At 32.0% G+C, this 19,382-nt stretch overlaps 1 protein-coding gene across 3 annotated transcripts; it reads left to right on the plus strand.

Annotated features, from left to right (window-relative positions):
- Positions 1-273: 273 nt before the first annotated feature.
- On the plus strand, positions 274-19,215 carry LOC124302513 (mothers against decapentaplegic homolog 3). 3 transcript variants are annotated; one of them, XM_046758761.1, is made up of 6 exons: positions 274-1,039; positions 3,819-4,027; positions 4,292-4,494; positions 5,849-6,072; positions 6,275-6,588; positions 18,113-19,215. In XM_046758761.1, exons 1-6 carry the CDS (start codon positions 837-839, stop codon positions 18,136-18,138), a joined length of 1,179 nt encoding a protein of 392 aa, XP_046614717.1. In that variant the 5' UTR covers positions 274-836; the 3' UTR covers positions 18,139-19,215. The 3 variants fall into 3 exon arrangements, with proteins under 3 accessions (XP_046614717.1, XP_046614718.1, XP_046614716.1); XM_046758762.1 differs by lacking the exon at positions 18,113-19,215 and adding an exon at positions 8,454-8,580 and having other exon boundaries at positions 416-1,039; XM_046758760.1 differs by lacking the exon at positions 18,113-19,215 and adding an exon at positions 9,728-11,724 and having other exon boundaries at positions 429-1,039.
- The last annotated feature ends 167 nt before the right edge of the window (positions 19,216-19,382 follow it).

The following is a 19,382-nucleotide window of genomic DNA, read 5'->3' on the forward strand; positions in this document are numbered from 1 at the left end:
TGCCATTTTCAATTACGAAAAGCCCTTTAGCTAGCAGTCTTTATGTATTTTGAGTCAACGCGTCTAGTGACAGTTAACAAACATGACCACTTCGCTCACTCGCTCCATGTTTAGATAGATTCTGACACGTTCGATATCCCTAGCAATTTTACGAGGCACGGTGTTGGTTGAGCACCGTTCGCACTGCCGGCCACCTGCCACAGACTTTTTTGATTTCTGTTCGGCCCTAGACGAATCGCACAAGTTATTGAAGTTATTATGCGTGCGTTCCGAAATTGCACTTCAGTCTTCAGGCTTTTGTCCACTCGCTGCTCAGTCCGAAGACGGCCGGCAATTCGGATCTCATTCGGAACCGTGGGTCGTAAAATTACCAGGGATATTGCAAGGGTTAGAAATTCAGAATCAATCCTAAGTGTCTGTACAAGTTATGCACATTAATTAACGTGTGCAGGGCGCATGCGTAAACGTATTAACATTTCGGCCATCTATCTCTACATCGCCCTCAAGTGGCCTTCACCACTTTAGTGCACGTTCCAGTGTAACTCTGCCTCTGAATACATTTCAGTGCTTTTGATAATCCACTATGGTAATCATGACAATCATAGTCCACGGTTAAGTTCACGAAGGACAAAATGGCGGTTGCCGTAAAGTTGTCGTTGAACGTGTAATTTATCTTCTTATAATTTGACGCACTTGTCGTCTGTACTTTGGGGTAACATTATTCCGAAGTGTATAGCGAGTGAACTATATCAGTTTAATTCCATCTTAGTGTGTGTTTTGATTAGTGAACTGTATCGTCGGCCTGATGCGGGTCGCAAACGAATCGCCTATTGCAAATGATGACTTCAATGCTGCCTAGTTTCAATCCACCGATCGTAAAGAGGCTATTGGGTTGGAAAAAAGGCGAGGGTGAAGACAAATGGAGTGAAAAAGCTGTGAAGAGTTTGGTGAAAAAACTAAAAAAGTCCGCGGGGCTCGACGAACTTGAAAAAGCGATCACCACGCAGAGTTGTAATACCAAGTGCATCACTATACCAAGGTGCGCAAGTTGTGTTTTTGTTATTATAATTGTTGTTATTTTTGTTTTCATTAGTATGTTTAGAATATTTATCATCATTAATTGTTACGTGAAAACTAAGATGACACTGCATTGAGACTTTTACATAATTACTGCAACAAGATCTATACCCGTTTAGATTGATTGACAGAGTTAGTTTTATTTTCAGCTCAGTATTATTCAAATTACACGATTTTAAACTCCCAGCACCGCAAATGCCGACAAAACACTCTAAATCTCTAAAAATAGAATGGTATCATATCCATGAATAATATGCATTTCAATAGTGGTTTTATTGGCATTTTATATTATTTTAATGTTTTGGAACTGGTGATAGCTTTAATCTTAATTTCAAGATATCATCCAAAGAGGATATAACACATATCAGACATATGATGTATAAGCAAATCCAAATGTTTAATATCAAGAATTAAGATTGTAACACAGTTTGCTGCAATTTATTAAGCAACGAAGTTGTTGAGCCTGATTCTGCATCGCTGTCAAAATCTTATTCTATTCCTAGAGTGAAAACACAAACAAAAGAAAGTTGCTATCAAGTGAACTGCTCATACTTATCCGTAATCAATATCTAATGCATAGAAGTCATTTATGACAAAATGTGCTTTTATTCAAAATAATACCGCTAAAATTTTATATGTAATAGATCTAAAGTACATAGATTATCTGATTACATTCCGATTTTGAGGCTTATGAGAATATACGCGCTTATACCTGAAAAAACACATATAAACATGAATCAATCACATTCGTTTTAATCGAAAGTTGCTAATAATCACACTGTTGCATATATTCATACTTAACTCTAAGATATTACTGATATTCATAGCTACTATTTGGAATGTACCTAATTATATGATGCAAATCTTTTACGAAGATATTGTCTGTCCTGTTGCAATTGTGAAAATACGGTAAACAATGTTACATTCGTAGATATAGTTATTATTATGAGACTTTGAATACAGGCTGATAATCCTTTGTCTATCTGAAGAATAAGTTTGTATCTGATATAAATCAGATAACATTTTACAAATATAATGACTGACTCCTCAGGTACTGCCTCATGTTGCCACGTAATACATGAAGTCCAATACAAAAATTGATTCTTTAACAATTCAGTTAAAATTTCACTTCTAAATTAAATCACTTGAAATATTTACCAAATTGTAGTCAACACACAAAATGAGCTTTTTATGGTATATTCGAACAATAATTGAATGACACGAAGTGACTTGTGTTTGATGACAAGCACAATCAAACCTTGAACACATCTGATGTTTTATAATAAGTGCTTGTTAGATCTTGACTTGAATAATCTGATACAGATATATGAGAAGGTAACCGTTAGTTCCAGTACATTGCTGTACATTGCGAAGAAATGTCTGACCGTTGAGATCTTATTCATGAAGTGGTGAATATACTCATGAAGATTTGATTAAACCTCCACCTTTTACCTTACAATTAATTGATGATCTTTGAATAAATGAGATACTTACTATCATCATCATCAATATATTGAGTATCTTATCGATGGAAGCAAAAAACCAATCCAAAATGAAACTGCTATTCTAAAAAATAAATTACGTTTGAAGCCAGATAAAGGGATCTTTTCACTTTGCAGTTTCTTTTACCTCATTATTTATATCGTGAATACGATACCTTAGTAACATCAGATTTATTTCAAATTTCCATCATTATGAATTATGTACACTTACGTGATCAGATTCTCTGTAACATAATATTGTACTATATCGATTCTGATGTTAACCTTGACTACAAGCATTACACTTTTACGAAATATGTTCAGTTCATGTGTGACATTCCAAAAGCACAAAAAAAAGTTTGTGGGAAACCCAATGTAGGTACCGAATTCTTATCGGGCGAATGAAACTTGGTAAGCAATCTAAATGGTAAACTTGATGCATATCAATCTTGAGCAAACTCATGCTTAGTGTTCAGCTCAGAGTTCTTGTAGAAACTCAGTTACCATGAAAATATAAGTTTTTGATAATACCTGATCGTTTAAAACTTCAGTTACATATATCTGAAACGAAAAAACTCCCATGGTCCTATGGGGATGTTGACCTATTTCATTTTCAATTTTTGATTACTTCTCATTAGTCATTGTTCGACAAATAGTAACTAATTTATCTTATAATGAATGAATGTCTATTGGTTTATTAGTATATCATGGATTGAGGGGGTATCTCATTTAGACACTGAATTTTGAGGTGTTATTTGGGAATTAATTTTGAAAAAAAATATCGAACTTACATGGTAGAGGTTTCCTACACATATTTAGTGGTATTAGAACTAACTAACTACACAAAATTTTGCAAGCCATTTTATTGAAAATCTTTATAAGCTTCACATTGGTGCTCATGTCATGTTGCCAAATATCGCTTTAACCGGGCACATGGATTGCAGCCATCCTAGTTGTATTCAACAAAAAAGCTAATGAAATTCTCCGTCGATATGAGTGTAGTCATTGATCTTTGATATATGATATGCGATACGTACTACGAATACAGCATTTGCCGTACAGAAAAATAAATTGTCATGCACATTGAAAACCCGTATGAAATGCAATAGAACTAAAATTACGAATGAAAGTATAATTCTTCCTCATTATACTTGGCCCATAAAATTGAATGCTGTACAATGAGAAATGCCTTGAAAATGTTCTCACATACATAAAATGCTCAAAAGTTTTATAACCAGTCTGCATATATTTTAATTTCAGACCCAATCAAGGAGGAATCGGTGATAACGGAGTCCAGGGCATTCGGGGAAAGGGTCTACCACACGTAATTTACTGTCGATTGTGGCGTTGGCCAGATTTACAGTCGCACCACGAGTTGCGAGCTATTGAACATTGCGAATACGCATTTACTCAAAAAAGAGACGAAGTTTGTGTGAATCCATATCATTATCAAAGAATACAAACTCCAGGTAAAATGAAAAGCGTTTGAAAACTAGCAAAAATTCTGTAATTATAATTATATTCTCATTCATTAGAGTAGAATATTTTTTGATGATCAATCAATCATTATGATCGTGGAATTATTTATGAAGTTTAGATTTCGATACGACCAGAACAACCGAGTGAAATGGTAGTGTGTCGAAAATATTCTGCAGGCTACTTTAATTCGCTCTGAAGACATTACTAATTGCTTATAAAATTGCAGGATACTAAACCTTTATCAATTGTTACAGTTTTGCCAGCAATCTTGGTGCCAAGGCATAGTCTTTCTGGTGACGAATCAGTTTTGTATAATACCTCACTAGAAGAGTTGAGCGTTAGTGTACCAGAAAACACAAGCTTTCACGCAACATTAAACCATCAACAGCACAACCAACAGGGCATTCCGCAATCTCCGCAACAGCAGCAACCGAATAATCCTTATCAAGGAATGCAGGTGATGAGAAATTTTTGCATCTATAGATGAAAATAGAATATTTTCAATACTCAACTTTCTTTTTAATCTCTTGAGCAGTTTTTGTAGAAAATTTGCTGCATCAAAGAAACAGCTGTTACTTTGAATATATCGATTAGTTTTAAATAAAAAAAATTTTGAAAAAATCAAACAAGATTTTTGGGCATTTTGAAGAAGGTAACAAGATCGTTTATATCAGGCAATCAGTGTTGTTATTTCAGATTGCTGATTCTATAAATAGAAATAATCTTTAAATGAATCAGTTAATATATTATGTGATTCATCTGCTATGATGTAGACCCTAAATTCATGCTAATGATGTGTGACGTGTGTAACAATATCTGATTTTACCTTTCCGCGTTTTTGTTATGTATTGAAAAGACGATACAAATAGGCTCTGAAAACACAATTTCCGTCAGGTATCATCTTGGTCCTAAGATTTACATTTACAGAAACATAATTTCTATGTTCTACTTGTATAGTTTCTTGATTTCCCATTCGATGTTATTTTCTGTTCTCCATTTACGAGCATCTGTATGCTTCTGTATATGGGGTTGTTGCCTATTCTAATGCTTTTTTAAAAATTTTTTAAATGTTTATTCCACATGCAGTTTGTTCCTTATTTCGTCGTTCTTTTATTTTATTTATTTTTATTCTTATTTATCATTATATTTGCGATAATCCTGTTCGTTTTTATTGTATTTTTTTATTAATATTACATGGAGTCTTCAAACTTCATTATATGATGATTTTTTCTACTACCCTACCCTCTATCCTAGTTGGAAGATGAATATCACTCTCTGTCACATTATAATATTGAAATATTATCAACAAAAAATACACGTTTTCTAAATCTTTGCATGTTATTCAGCGAATGACTGACACTTACTTTATACTGGGAGGTAAAAAACTTAACGTATTGACTTTTCGATCCAAACGAAGTAATTAGACAAAAGTTTTATATTCTTACTGACCATTTTCTTTTTCTGCAATACAATTGAATAATAAATATTGCGTATAAGAAATCATGAGCAACTAACTGAAAAGAAAAAACTCTGCCCAGAAATAGTCTGAATTTCTTTTCTTGAGTGTAATGCTATTTTTGTCCCTCTTTTTTGGAGAATTGCATAATTTTTTAGTACCCCAGACTTAAAATAGGTCACAAGTTTAGGAGGTCGACTAAATATAAGCAATACATTTCCGTTTTGTCCCAGTATTTCTTTTTTAATAGTTCATCGTATCGAATTCCTTTTGCGTTTTATTGCGCTATGAGAGTTTGAGGAATTATAATGATATGTATTCACTATTCTCACATGTTATTTCTTACATATTTTAGAGCATGCAAGCAACAAGTCCTGCGAGTGTTGGTAGTTTAGGAAGCGTCCAAGGGTCTCCACGGCCGGCTCCAGGATCTATGGATCCTCCAGCTGATACGCCTCCACCTGGTTATATTAGCGAAGATGGTGACAATATGGATCATAACGACAATATGTCCCTATCACGTTTGTCTCCTAGTCCGGTAGATGCGCAACCAGTGATGTACTGTGAGCCTGCATTTTGGTAAGTAAAAAAGTGCAACATTTTTTATGTACTGTTTTACCGATGCGCGAAAAAAATAAATAAATAAGCATGTTCAATTTGAGGTGATCGCAAGTTTTAAAAAGAAACCAAATGGAACAAAATATATTATCTACAAATACACAGTTGTTCAAAAATAGTTGTCAGATATGATATTATAATGAAATATTATGTTTCTTTCAAGGTGTTCAATAAGTTACTATGAACTTAATACAAGAGTAGGTGAAACATTTCATGCCTCTCAACCGAGTATTACAGTGGATGGTTTCACGGATCCAAGTAATTCAGAACGCTTTTGCCTTGGCCTTTTATCCAATGTAAACAGAAACACAGTTGTTGAACAAACCCGACGGCATATTGGGAAAGGAGTAAGGCTGTATTACATTGGTGGCGAAGTGTTTGCTGAATGTCTATCAGATTCTAGTATTTTTGTGCAAAGCCCTAACTGTAACCAACGTTATGGATGGCATCCTGCAACTGTTTGCAAAATACCACCTGGTGAGTTGATTTCATTATTTATTCAATATTTATACGTAATTACTATTCTCAGCCGAATATTTAAAAACTGTACTGTTATAACCATTTATATTTATATTTTCAAATGACTTTACTGAAAAACTAAATACATAACAATACCAACTTGATGAAAAAAATTATCATGGTGGGTTTGTAAAGAATTGTCTTATGAATAAACTGACTCGATGCACGGTGAAATCCAATGAATATACCAAATTTTCTACTGTTTCGAAGCAATTTGAGATAAAATGTCGCTATCTGATCATTTGTTGACAATTTTGCTTTATTTTCCATTCTTAAGAAAATTACCGCAGCTTACAAATGTATTCATTTGATAAACACTTAACATCCGACCTTCTCGTAATCAAATTACCAAGAACGGCAATAATTTTCAACTCATAAACCTCCCTAACAAATCATTACTTTCTAGAGGATTCAGCTAAACCTTGCTTAAAGTAAATGAATGTGCAGAAGTCATTAAAATTTTTACTGACGCATTAGCTATCATTGACTTTATTCAGCCATTGATTTTCCAAAGTGAATACTCAACCTAAATTCAACACAGTTTGCTCATTCTGAAAGAATATGAGCTTCACATGTGGAGTTGTACACCAAACAGACGAGCGTCTGATCTCAACTGTTTTTGATTTTATCAACTTTTACTTTTACCATTGACCTGTGTGCCTGAAACAGTAAAAAATTTTCTATATGCATTTCTTTATTCGTTTGCGATTTACCGATTTTTAAAAATCATCTTTCTCTAATTTGTCAATCAATTTTCAAATGGCTGAATATGATAATGTACATAAGTATACCAACATGCTCATCTTTGATCATATACTCAAATGGATATATTAGCAACATGTTTTCATTCTTTGTAGAACTATTTGCTCAACGTCAAAGTACAACAGTTAAAATTTTGCAGTTTATCTCTTTCAATTATTCTGCAAAATTATCCCGAATTTTTACTTTATAACGCAAAATCTTTGAGCCATATTCTAAAACGGAAAAGTTTTGCTCTCGATGTTTTAGGTTTTTTAAAGTTTGTCACAATCTTTCTAAGTCAATTTTATAAGTGACATAACTTGGTAAATCACACTATTTCACAATATAATAATTGTATTGTTTCAATTCTGTGCTTCAATGACCTCATTGCCCGATATTAGATTGGAATTTTAAGGTGTTGTAAGTCATAAAAAAAAATATGGGATCAGAGAAATCATGACCTGCTCACTGGCGCTATAAGTGCAAACTCCTAAAGGCGGTGTATCAGATGATTGTGTCTGTTGAATTATACAAATATCAAGGCAGAAAAAACTTTGTGCAGCTATTGAGTTCTTACTGTTGCTTGCAAACATTTTTTCTATTTATTGGTATCTGTCTAAATGAATAGAAACGATCAGGTGTTACCCCGTTTTTTGACACCATATTACTACAATACCCCCCAGTTTCGATCCCAATGCCAAGAATTGTGTTCATCTTAAAAAAAACTCTGATGCATATCTTTCGTTATTTTATGTGTCAAATTTATTAATCCAAGTCCAACATTCGTAATCAGAAAATTCAATGATTATTCTTAGCTATAATTCTGTAAGCGATTGCTCGTTTGTGATAAAAAATCAAGCAGTTCTAAATGAATTATCAGATGGCCTCAAATTCGTGTTCTTTCTCAAATAAATTTTAGACTTTCCTAGGCTCATATTCAAGAGATTGTATTTACAATTATATACTGCAATTTAGTAGACTTTCGATCATTACACTATTTATGTTTTTAATCTTTTTTTTACATATTCTTCTCCAACATGCATGGTTTACTATATATCTGTTTCTGTTTCCGATGAAGAAAGGTTTGTAACGTTAACACAAGGAAATATTTTGTAAGATTTCTATTGCGCAGTTTTAATGGTTGCAAATTTTGTAAACCGTAAAAAAAAACTTGAATAAAGAAGAGTATACTGATTCGGCTGCTGTAAGCGTTACAAACTAATTTTAAAGTTGTGAAATGTCTTTTTATACTTGAGTATAGCTCTACGAGTAGGTGGCTACAGAAGTTGCCGAATTTTGACAATTTTATTGCAACAACTAATAATCCAATTTGATTGTCGTTTGTTTTACTCAAAAGTACACAGATCAAACTTCATTTCTTTATTTTTTTTTGAAATTGGAATCAGTTAATGGGAAGCAATGTTATTGACAGTAACGTCAACCATTTCGCTCAGTAACATGTTTTGCAGTGCCCATGATATCTTAAGAACAGGTACACTGATTTATTTCAAATTTGCAGATACTATTCTTGGGTAGTTTATCCTATTTGCCACATTCAAATTTTTTTCCAATAAAATGATGCCTATTTGAAGTTGAATTTCGATTTTTTATCAAAAAGTTAGGATTTCTTTTATTTAATTGACAAAAAAGGATGATAATTTAAAATAAAGTGAGATTGTGACAAAAAGTATAATTTATTCAAGAATACTGTTTACAAATTTGAAGTTGAAAATGTAAGCCAAATTTGAAATATCATGGGCTCTGCAAAGCATGGCACCAAGTGAAATGGCTAACGTCATCGTCAATAAAAACTTATTAATTTATTTTGTTAAAAAAAAATATGTGAATGAATCTAGACCTATATACTTTTGAATTAAAACAAAAAAAAAATCAAATTGAACAGTTAGTTGTTGAGATAAATATCCCTGGAATTCACCCACTCTTTTAGCCATATACTCATACATACCCCCTTCATGTTCCTTAATGTTAACGTTACCTACGTCAACTTCATAGTTCATGGGAGATATGCAGACATATCTCGTCTCTCCTGTTTCTGCTTCAATGGCTATATGGGGAAACTCTTAATATTCCAAATACCCTTACTTCACCTACCATAAGAGCTCATTATTCTACGAATTATGTAAAATGAAATCTTAAAAACTTCACTGAGACATTTTTACAATAAATATTAGTCATTCTCAGGAACAAACTATCGAGTATAAATATTGTACATTATATTTTACCACAAACTATTATATTTGATCAAAAACTATCAATGAAATTAGCGTAAAGTTCTTTTTCATTTAACCTAATTAAGCCAAAGTAAATTACTTTTATTGATTTCCTCGTGTTCTAGGTTGTAATCTTAAGATTTTCAACAATCAAGAGTTTGCTGCGCTCTTGTCGCAGTCGGTATCTCAAGGTTTCGAAGCTGTATATCAGCTGACACGAATGTGTACGATCCGAATGAGTTTTGTAAAGGGTTGGGGAGCCGAATATCGCCGCCAGACTGTTACTTCAACGCCGTGTTGGATAGAATTGCATTTAAATGGACCACTCCAATGGCTCGACAGAGTTCTGACGCAGATGGGTTCACCTAGATTGCCATGTTCATCGATGTCTTAAAAGAAAAATCCTTCAGGATGACCTTGCTTGGTCGAATGTCTCGCTACTCTGCTTAAGCCTTTGGAAGATTATTGGGCTAGGACGAACGGAAAACTTCCAATTGATCGTTTCATGTATAATTTAAAATTGTAATTATTTCATTTCAAAATCTCCGTTAGTTGCGATGATGAAGTATCGAATAATCATGGGAAACATGATAAAAAATATGCATGCAAGTGGACCAGGCAAAGATGTGATTGCGATGGTACTCCATGTCAGGAATACACATTTTGGTCACAAAGATTGAATACCAAACCTAGCTCTCAGAATGCCTATGGTTTAGAAATCATTGATTTGTAAATGACGACTGTATTAAGGAAAATTTGAAAACAAATATCAAGAACTTTGAATTTTTTATACATTACCAGCTGCTGTATTTGTAAATACATATAACGGGTTCCATCTTATTTAATCTAATCAGTGAAAGTCAATGACGTCAATTTTTTTTACCAATTATCTTTCGGATCTGATGTTTGGCCATTTTTCGCCACCTCTATTGGTTTTATCAAATATCCCTTTTTTCATCATATTTTCGAAAACAGACATTCATTAATTAGTTCCAATACCAAGAACATTAATATTTCTTAAAAATGGTCGTAGAAAAAAATGTGTCATAAGATTTGAGCTTACCGCAATAACATTATCATAAATTTTTTCTATCACAAAGAAAGATGAAAATCTTTTAACATTTATTTTAGGATGCCTGAATCTTATGCTGCATTTTTCGTCTCATATCAACGGAGTACTAACATTTCTGATGTTGAAACCAATTACAAAACGCGTGTTACGAAAATCAGGAAAATTAATGTAATTAATAAAACAATAGAGGGGGCCAAAGCGGAAAATGGTCAGCCACGTTTTTTACTTTTTTTTGTCAGAGTATAATCGAAAGCAATCTGACGAAAAAGTCAGCATCCGCTATCTTCCTTGATTAATAATAAGTTTAATAAGATGGAAACCCACACATACATATGTTTATGTACAACGCACATGAACTGGCTGCCAATCCCACTTACATCATTAATTGAGAAATTTCGTTTTTCAATTTCAGAATTGATTAACAAGTTTCAAGTATCGAGAAAATTGATAATTTACTACAGTCCACTGGAAGATTGCTTACACAATTGTTTCTTCTTACTAGTCTAACGTATAGCAAAAATATTTATTGTACGTTGCTTTAAAGTTATTCTCCAATTCAACCTTAATACCAGATTGAACCTTTCCACTTTAATTATTTTCAAAGCTGTTTACTAGAGTATTATTTATTACATAAACTGTACATTATTTCGACATCATTCGTCATGGTTTGAAATTTAGAAATATATTAGGCAAAAATTTAGTGAGGCATTTTTTTCACTGTTGTCTTTTGCTTTAATGTCGAGGATGATTATTTTAGAATAACCAGATTCACTCAATTGAATTTTGTCAAATGGAAATGAGTCATGAGAAACATACATTATCCCATATTTGCAAGCTAATTTGCAAGCATTCTTCTCTTTTGCATTACTGTATAAAAATGAGCCTGATTCTATGCATACATCATTATGAACAGTTGCGTTCAGCAGATATGAATCTTGCATAATATTTCCTTAACACCATTACTATGGTGATTTTGTATTGATATTAGCTGACGAACCACATCACTTCCATAACTGTAATCTTTGCTGAATGTGAAAGAAGTTACACTTATCCTTAATATTATATCATTTTAAAGTAATTATCTTTTCTTGTGTACTGTGGTCTGGTTCGTACATTACTCATCAATTTGGTGTTTAACAATATATAAACTGAATGAGTTAAGGGAGGTTTCTAGTTTGTTGGGCCGAAAAATGTTCCATTTCTTATCAATATTTTATGCAAAAAATATTATATCTAGAATGTTGATATTTGGTATGTTTACTAAGCAGTCTTTATTGTACATAATAATATTTTTTAAAGTTTGACAAAACTTGGTATTGGGAGTGGGAAGAGCCCCCCACGTATGTCTCTGCGCCAGTGATAATATTCTTTGCTAGCGGAAGTACTTCTCCACACGCTATATGAGCAATTGTTATAAAATTTGGCAAGCACATGTAAAACAAACGTCTCGTCGAGGAGCACTTCCGCAAATGAAGAATATCATCGCAGGCGCAGCAACATACGTGGCTCCTCCCACTCCCAGTACCATGTTTTGTCAAACTTTAAAAAATATTATCATGTTCAATAAAGACCGCTTAGTAAACATACCAAATATCAACATTTAATATTTCATATTTTTTGCATTACAAATTGATAAAAATCGGATTTTTTTCGGCCCAAGAAGGTAGTAACCTCCCTTAATAATTGGGGATAAATACACGTATATTCTATCAGTGCTCATATGTTGTTGAGAATTTATGAATTGGTTTATATTTTTCTACTATGGTTTAAGGTTTATTATTCAAATTCAAAATATCTAGTTTGTTACTTTTATATTTGCAATGTTTAGAAATCTTTTACAATTCCATGCAATTGAAGTTACCTATTTTCTAATCAATTCATTTTTCCTAAACAAGATTACACAGTGTTAATGTTCACTTTTCTATACTTCAGGGTTTTAATTACTAAAACAACACTGGTTGGCTGCATACCATAGCTGTGTTTACAAGCTTTATGCAACTTACTATGGTATCTTTTTTAGTCGTTGCATCTTCACAATGTTCAGTAATTTCTTCTTATGCTTATTAGTAGAAATATACATAGTTCTCATTAATAGTGCCAAAGGTTGCCTCACACTTGACAATTAAGTCTACTCCGATTTTGTAGCTGATTGTGAGTCATAGTTGAGGGCTCTTGATTGTATATCATACTATAATTCCTTTTATCTGAATTTATACGACCCCAGGCTGCTTGTACAGTATTTTTCGATTTTGATTTTGAAACAAAAATGGACGACTTGGAAACCTAATCGCGGGTATGTTCTTATATTTGACAAAAATCATGAATCCACACATTCTCATGATATCCCAAGAATAAGTCACTTTTTCTGTCACAGGAAGTTTGTGTTAGTTTAATTTCAACTTCCTGTAACTAAGAAATTTTATGGCGAAATATAAATATTGTTCAGCTTGTACATCATTGTTTGCACTTCCAAAGTGCTAAAAGCGTGATTTGGACAATGATTTGCAGGTAAAAGAATAAATATATTTAGTAATGAAGTTCGGAAATTTACAGCACACTGTCTATTGCAGATTACACTCAGAAATATAATCGAAAAATCTAAAGTCAAAAAACCATTCATCGTCTGATCGTGAGTTAAAGCAAGTTAGAATTGATGTGATTTTCTTTTGTTTTCTAATCAATTTCTTTTTTATAATTTTATTTTGTTTTCCCGGTAGTCAGGCTTTTTCCATCAAGTATTACAATTATCTCTTTATAGGCAAAAATTTTAGCTTGACGAGTTTCATGCCTGTAGCGCTTTACGTGTTTTTATTCCTCGCATTTATTTTAAAAAGTGACCAGTGTTGGGAAATATCTCACGAATGCATATTTTCGTTATTTAGAAACTTAGGATTGCAATTGCCTAAATCATCATAAAGCAAAATATACTCATATTTTGAAAATCCACTTTCTTCAAATTCATTCTGAAATTGCAATACAATTATTTTTGAACCAATGTTTTATCACGTTAACGTTATTAACATTAGTCATCTTAATTCTTGATTGATGATGCAATTCCATTATTCACGAATTAATCAGAACAATTGTTATAAAATGAATTGGCCTCTTTCTTGTTCATTATTAAATCGAAACTTTGAAGCTGTATTACAAGATGGTCACCTAGGGTTTGGTTCATCCCTACTTATTTTGTAAGTCACAATTAATTAACGCAACACATAGATAGCTTAACTTCATGCGAACAGAAACTTGAGAAGTTAGCTACAGCAAACCATCTTTCTTCTATTATACATAAAGTGAATTTTTTAAAAGGTAATTGAAGTGAAACATTTAAAAAATTTATTATCTTTGAGCTTCCGTAAATAATCTCCAGTCATTATTTCTAATTATGCGTGTTATTTATAATACCAAATTTTGGAAATATGGGATTTAGCGATCAGTTCATTATTTTCGTCTAGTATTGGCACAAATAGTTTGGAGATACAACAATTCAGTCAATCTGTTGCGTTATTATCGTGATTCCATCGTAATGTACGTTTATTATACACGATACAATTACTGTTATTTTTTAAAAATATTCCTCAAACTAGGCATTACGTAAGAATCATGCCTACACAAAAAGTAGTTCAGTATTAATATTTGAAGTTCACAATGATTGGAAGTTACAATTTGAACAATCGGCATTTTCCATTCGCATTAAAAACAGAATGAAAATCCTATAGTATGAACTTACTGTTGTAGCAATAAAAATATGCAGCTGTTATACTGTTATTCTCACTTTGAATGAAAGATAAGATTCAAAACCGACAGTAAACGAACCTACTACTGTAGGAAATATGGATGTTTAACTCATGTTAAACGTAGTACGTTAACTGAATGTCTTGCATAAAAATTTCTAATACTATATCGTATACTATACACCTGGTATACAATGAATGTAAAATCAACCAAGCTACCTTTCCAAAGGTAGAAAAAATATCGTTACGTATTATGGTGTCTTATCGTATCTAATGTCATATTAATTATTAATAAGTATGATAAGAGTATACATTCTATAAACGAAATGTCTTATATTATACATACTTATAATACAATATAATATTGAAGAAAAGATCAAATACCATGTACTGAGCTTGCTGAACCGTTGGAAGTAGCGTGAAACGAATATTGAGGTTTCCAAAGTTATGTTTTTTGCGTTATGTAGGGAAAAAAATCTTGATTCGATGTATTAGCTGAAATATCATGTAACATATAGGAAGGCCTGCTAAAAATGATTAATTAGTTTTATCGAATAAAGCAACAACTGATTGCAGAATGAAAGTGGGGTAAGTTATAGTGAACCACCCTTATAACAAAACAATGAAAATCATGCTACCTACAGGGTGACCCCGTTGCGACTAGACATTATGTTACAATCAATTTACTTTCATAGAGGGACAACACAGCGCTTTATCAATTATATTGAATTTGATTCCAAATTAACGATATTGTATACGTATGTGTAATGCAGTGTTTCTTAACTTGTGGGTTATCAAATATTAGAGTATTGACGGGTCCGTCAAATGTCTGGCAATGGGCTGTGATGAAGTAAATTGTAAAACAATTGTAGTATTTACCTGGTTCGTGGTACTTTTTGAGATACCAGTGACTGAGCATGTGCTTAGGTGTACGTAATACTTAACAATTACCTATTTTATGATGCGAGAATTTTTGTTGGACTTACTCAAGAGCGGATGAGAATCTTCAAATGTGTTAAAGTATTATGTGCTATTTTGGCGTGGTATCTCTTATACTAAAAAACATTTGTAAAATATTTTGCAAGAATATATTTTGAACAATTTTCCATATCCCAGAATTGAATGACAAAATTATGTATTTAAAAATAATTTTTAAAAACTGTTGGTACTCTTGAAAATAAGCATAAAATTCACTATTTATTGATTACAGTTCTCTGTATTCATATATTTCAAAAATTCGAAGTACCAAATTACGGTCTGGGCATAGACTATTTTAATCATTGATTGAAATAAATAATCTAGAGGTAAAATAGATGTATAAAATTAGTTGATAATTATAAATTTGTAATATATCCTATAATATTAATTGTTATCTTATAGTACTAATAATAAAAATTCTTTATCCATGCAAAGCATGAAATTTTGTCAGACAAAAAGAAATGGTGAGTAGTAATTTAATTAAATCTTGTACAAATTGGAATGAATGGCAATACGAAAGTGATTTGAATTCGTGAAAACAAACGTTTAATGAAATAAGAAACCGGTAACTGCTGTATTCTACCACATTCGCTAGTAGGAACTAATTGTAGTTTTAGACCAAGAACATTAATTTGTGCAATCCTCAAAAAAATTAGACACTGATATTAACAGTTGAACTTCCTGTAATTATCATTGCTTGCATTATCAACTATCTGACTATTATTCAACTTATTCCGAAAGTATATGCAGAGTTGATTCAAAAATCTTACTCTGATAAAAATCACGTCATCGTCAGATAGATTGAAATGATGAAGAGTGCAAAAAAGTTAATCTCACTTCATCTTAAGGGAAGATTTCTGATTATACCATTTTAATAATTATAAAGAGTATTGTGCATTTTATTAATTCTGGGACTGAAATGAAGTTAAGAAACACTGTTTGACTACATACCTATATTTAAAATTAGGGTACAGATCGTTTATATTTTTAATTAAATCAGAATATTTAAAATGCTACAAGGGACTATCTGTGTCAGGGTCCATACTCTTATATTTTGTGTTTAGCATAATTGTACGAATTTATAATAAGTGAAAAATTTGAATTTATTAGCATCAAAAAAAGAAGAAAGAAAAAAAGAAGGAAAAAATCGTTTTTTGACGTAGCAGCAGTTCATATCCAGAATAGATTGATGGTATACCACAGGGGTTATATTCTATTGAAATATAAATATAATTTAAAATTGTATAGATGATTATTTACCAAGTATACGACCGAACTTTATTTAATATGAACGAAATCGGCCAATATTTTGATGTAATATTTTTGGAGTAAGTAACGTTTGTCACATTAGAAGAATGAAATTTGAGAATTTATTTACATCATTTAAAAGATCATGTTAGAGTTTTTCTTGTACAAATTTTATTGAATTTATAATCATTAAATTTGAACTATAGTTTTGAAAAGAATTGTCTGTCAATAGAATTAAAATAATTATTCTATGACTTCTGATTAATCCTATGTATAAATAAATCATACATACTTATATATGTTTCGTTGTGTCGTATTTTATTATTCTTATTATTCCTTTGTCGTATTAAAATATGTATAGTTCATTGCAATGACCAAAAATTAAAAAATTTCGCAAGTCGTAAGTCGTAAGTGAAAATATGATTTGCACCTTTTGCAGTCATTCTTTCAATAGACCAGCTTTTCAAATATTCATTTTCTCTAATACATAAGATATTCTACATATTTATGAAAATATCCATAATTAATAATTATAAGTAATTTCCCAACTTCTATCACTTACACTGGTGAACAAATAGTCTTGAATCTCAGGAAATCGCTAACTAGCATGCGCACCACAGTTGAATCTTTTCTTGCAGTACATCAAAATTTGACTTATTGTAAGTGAGCAGTATTGCTCATATTGCTCTAAGCTATTGTAAATCCAATTCCATCCCCATAAATTCGTAACGAGTACTTTGGTAGTTGACTACATCTTCCAATACTCGTTTACAATTTAAAATTAGACAGAATAGTATTAATAAAAAGAAATGTAAAATAATCATTTTTATTCCCGACTTAACCATAATGTTCACTTTTTTTAATTGAAAAACGCGACGAAATTGGCATATTATTCCTCATCTGGGGGAAAAAATAGTAGCCCTTTTCTCCCGCTTTACGGGAAATATTTCCCACAAATAAACTTTCCCGTTTTTCCGATTATTTCTTTTTCTTTACCACTTTGAACTACATCTCTCGGTATTAATATAAACTTTCAATAATATTACAGTTTTCAGACTGATAGATCACAGTTACGCATAAAAGGAAAACACTTCTAATTCAATAAGGTGGCCAGAGTTAAGTCGGGAATAAAGTCCTATATCTAACACAGAAATAAAAGTCGATTATTTCCGCGGGTAGGTTTACTGTTCGAGTAAAGCGTTCTTCTTTTGGTGGTAGATAGAACATTCGATATAACCTTTGGCTACCATAGAAGATTGTTACCCACCAAGTCTGTTAAGATCCGTCATTCTGACCCGTATACAAAAAATCCGAACAAGTTAGAAAATTTTTTCGTTACAGTGAAAAAACTAAAGAACAATTGGTTACCATTTGAATTATTGATTTTGCTAACGCAGAATAAATGCCAGATAATTTTTCTTATTGTACTTTCATGGATTTTTTATACTCGATTTTATTTCAAAAAGTTAATTTTTCAGGTGGAGGTTCTGTTCCGACGCCCTAACTTCTGCTCACCTACATCCATGCACTTCGTGTATGCGTTTTGTAAATTTTCTCTTCACGCTTTGAGCGTTTGTGGGTTCGTTGGCTTCATGGAACTACGCTGTCATCGCGAGACTCTTTTAAAATGAGGTACCATAATACGAATATTTGTAATAATACAATCACTTCGTAAATTAGAGTCCGGTAAAATCAGCCGTATTCGGACACAATTCCGAGTACGAGATTACAATTGTACACGCAAAAGGGTGCTACCAATCAACAACTAGTGTTCAACGCGCTGAATCATAAATTGATCGAACCTGATTGTAAATCCGTTGATACACATTCAAAAGAATTGTAGAACGATTAAATTGAACTGATTTTCGGGTAATTAGATTCAATTGAAATTTATTTATTCGCATAAGGACATACACACAGAATAGATTACAAGTTTGCAAATATTTATGCTACAATAATACTCTACAAATTATACAGGTAGCACTTTTTGTGAAAGGTTTCTGCTTTAAAAGGTTTTGAAATCGAAGTAAAACAGGCGAATTATTCATGGTGTTTATTGCTGTATCAGATTTATAAACTTGAACAGTGAGGTTTTTTTTCATCTCGTTTATATAAGACGCTCTGCTGATTCTCAAACAAGTATAATATACATCTAGTTTGAATTTATATTTTATGCACTTTCTTACTTAAATAATTTTACATTGTTTCCTATAGATCGTAGGTATCTTTGTGGTATAAATGTTAGTTAAGATTCACCTGATTGTTGTTGCAAGTTCAAATTTGACTTGTAACCGTACAAGTACTCTAGTATTATGACTATATTAAGTGCAGTCTAAACCAAGTACTAAATTCAATATAACTAAAACGATTTCTTTCTCGCAGCTCATGCATGTTGTTCGTTTTTCTCTCGCCAATTAAATGACTACATCCGAGTACCAATGAATTCATTTCATAATCAATTTGGTGGTAGGTTGTAGCAATAATATCTGACACTTCTCAATTCGACAACAAACTTTTTTTGGTCCAACAATGCAAGTGAAAAAATTTGCTGGACCTCATATCACTCAGAAATGTTGAAAAGGTACAAAAAAAAAAAACAAAAAAAAAACAGGTACTCCACTTTGCTACAGTCTCATGTACGTTCTTCTATTTTATTCACCCGTTGTACACTTCATAGAATAGAAACTAAAGTTCCGACAGCAGCGGATCTCAAATCAATGATTTCAACAATTCTTACATACTTTTCTT

This window comes from Neodiprion virginianus, chromosome 4 (genome assembly GCF_021901495.1).
Source record: "Neodiprion virginianus isolate iyNeoVirg1 chromosome 4, iyNeoVirg1.1, whole genome shotgun sequence".
Classification (NCBI taxonomy): domain Eukaryota; kingdom Metazoa; phylum Arthropoda; class Insecta; order Hymenoptera; family Diprionidae; genus Neodiprion; species Neodiprion virginianus.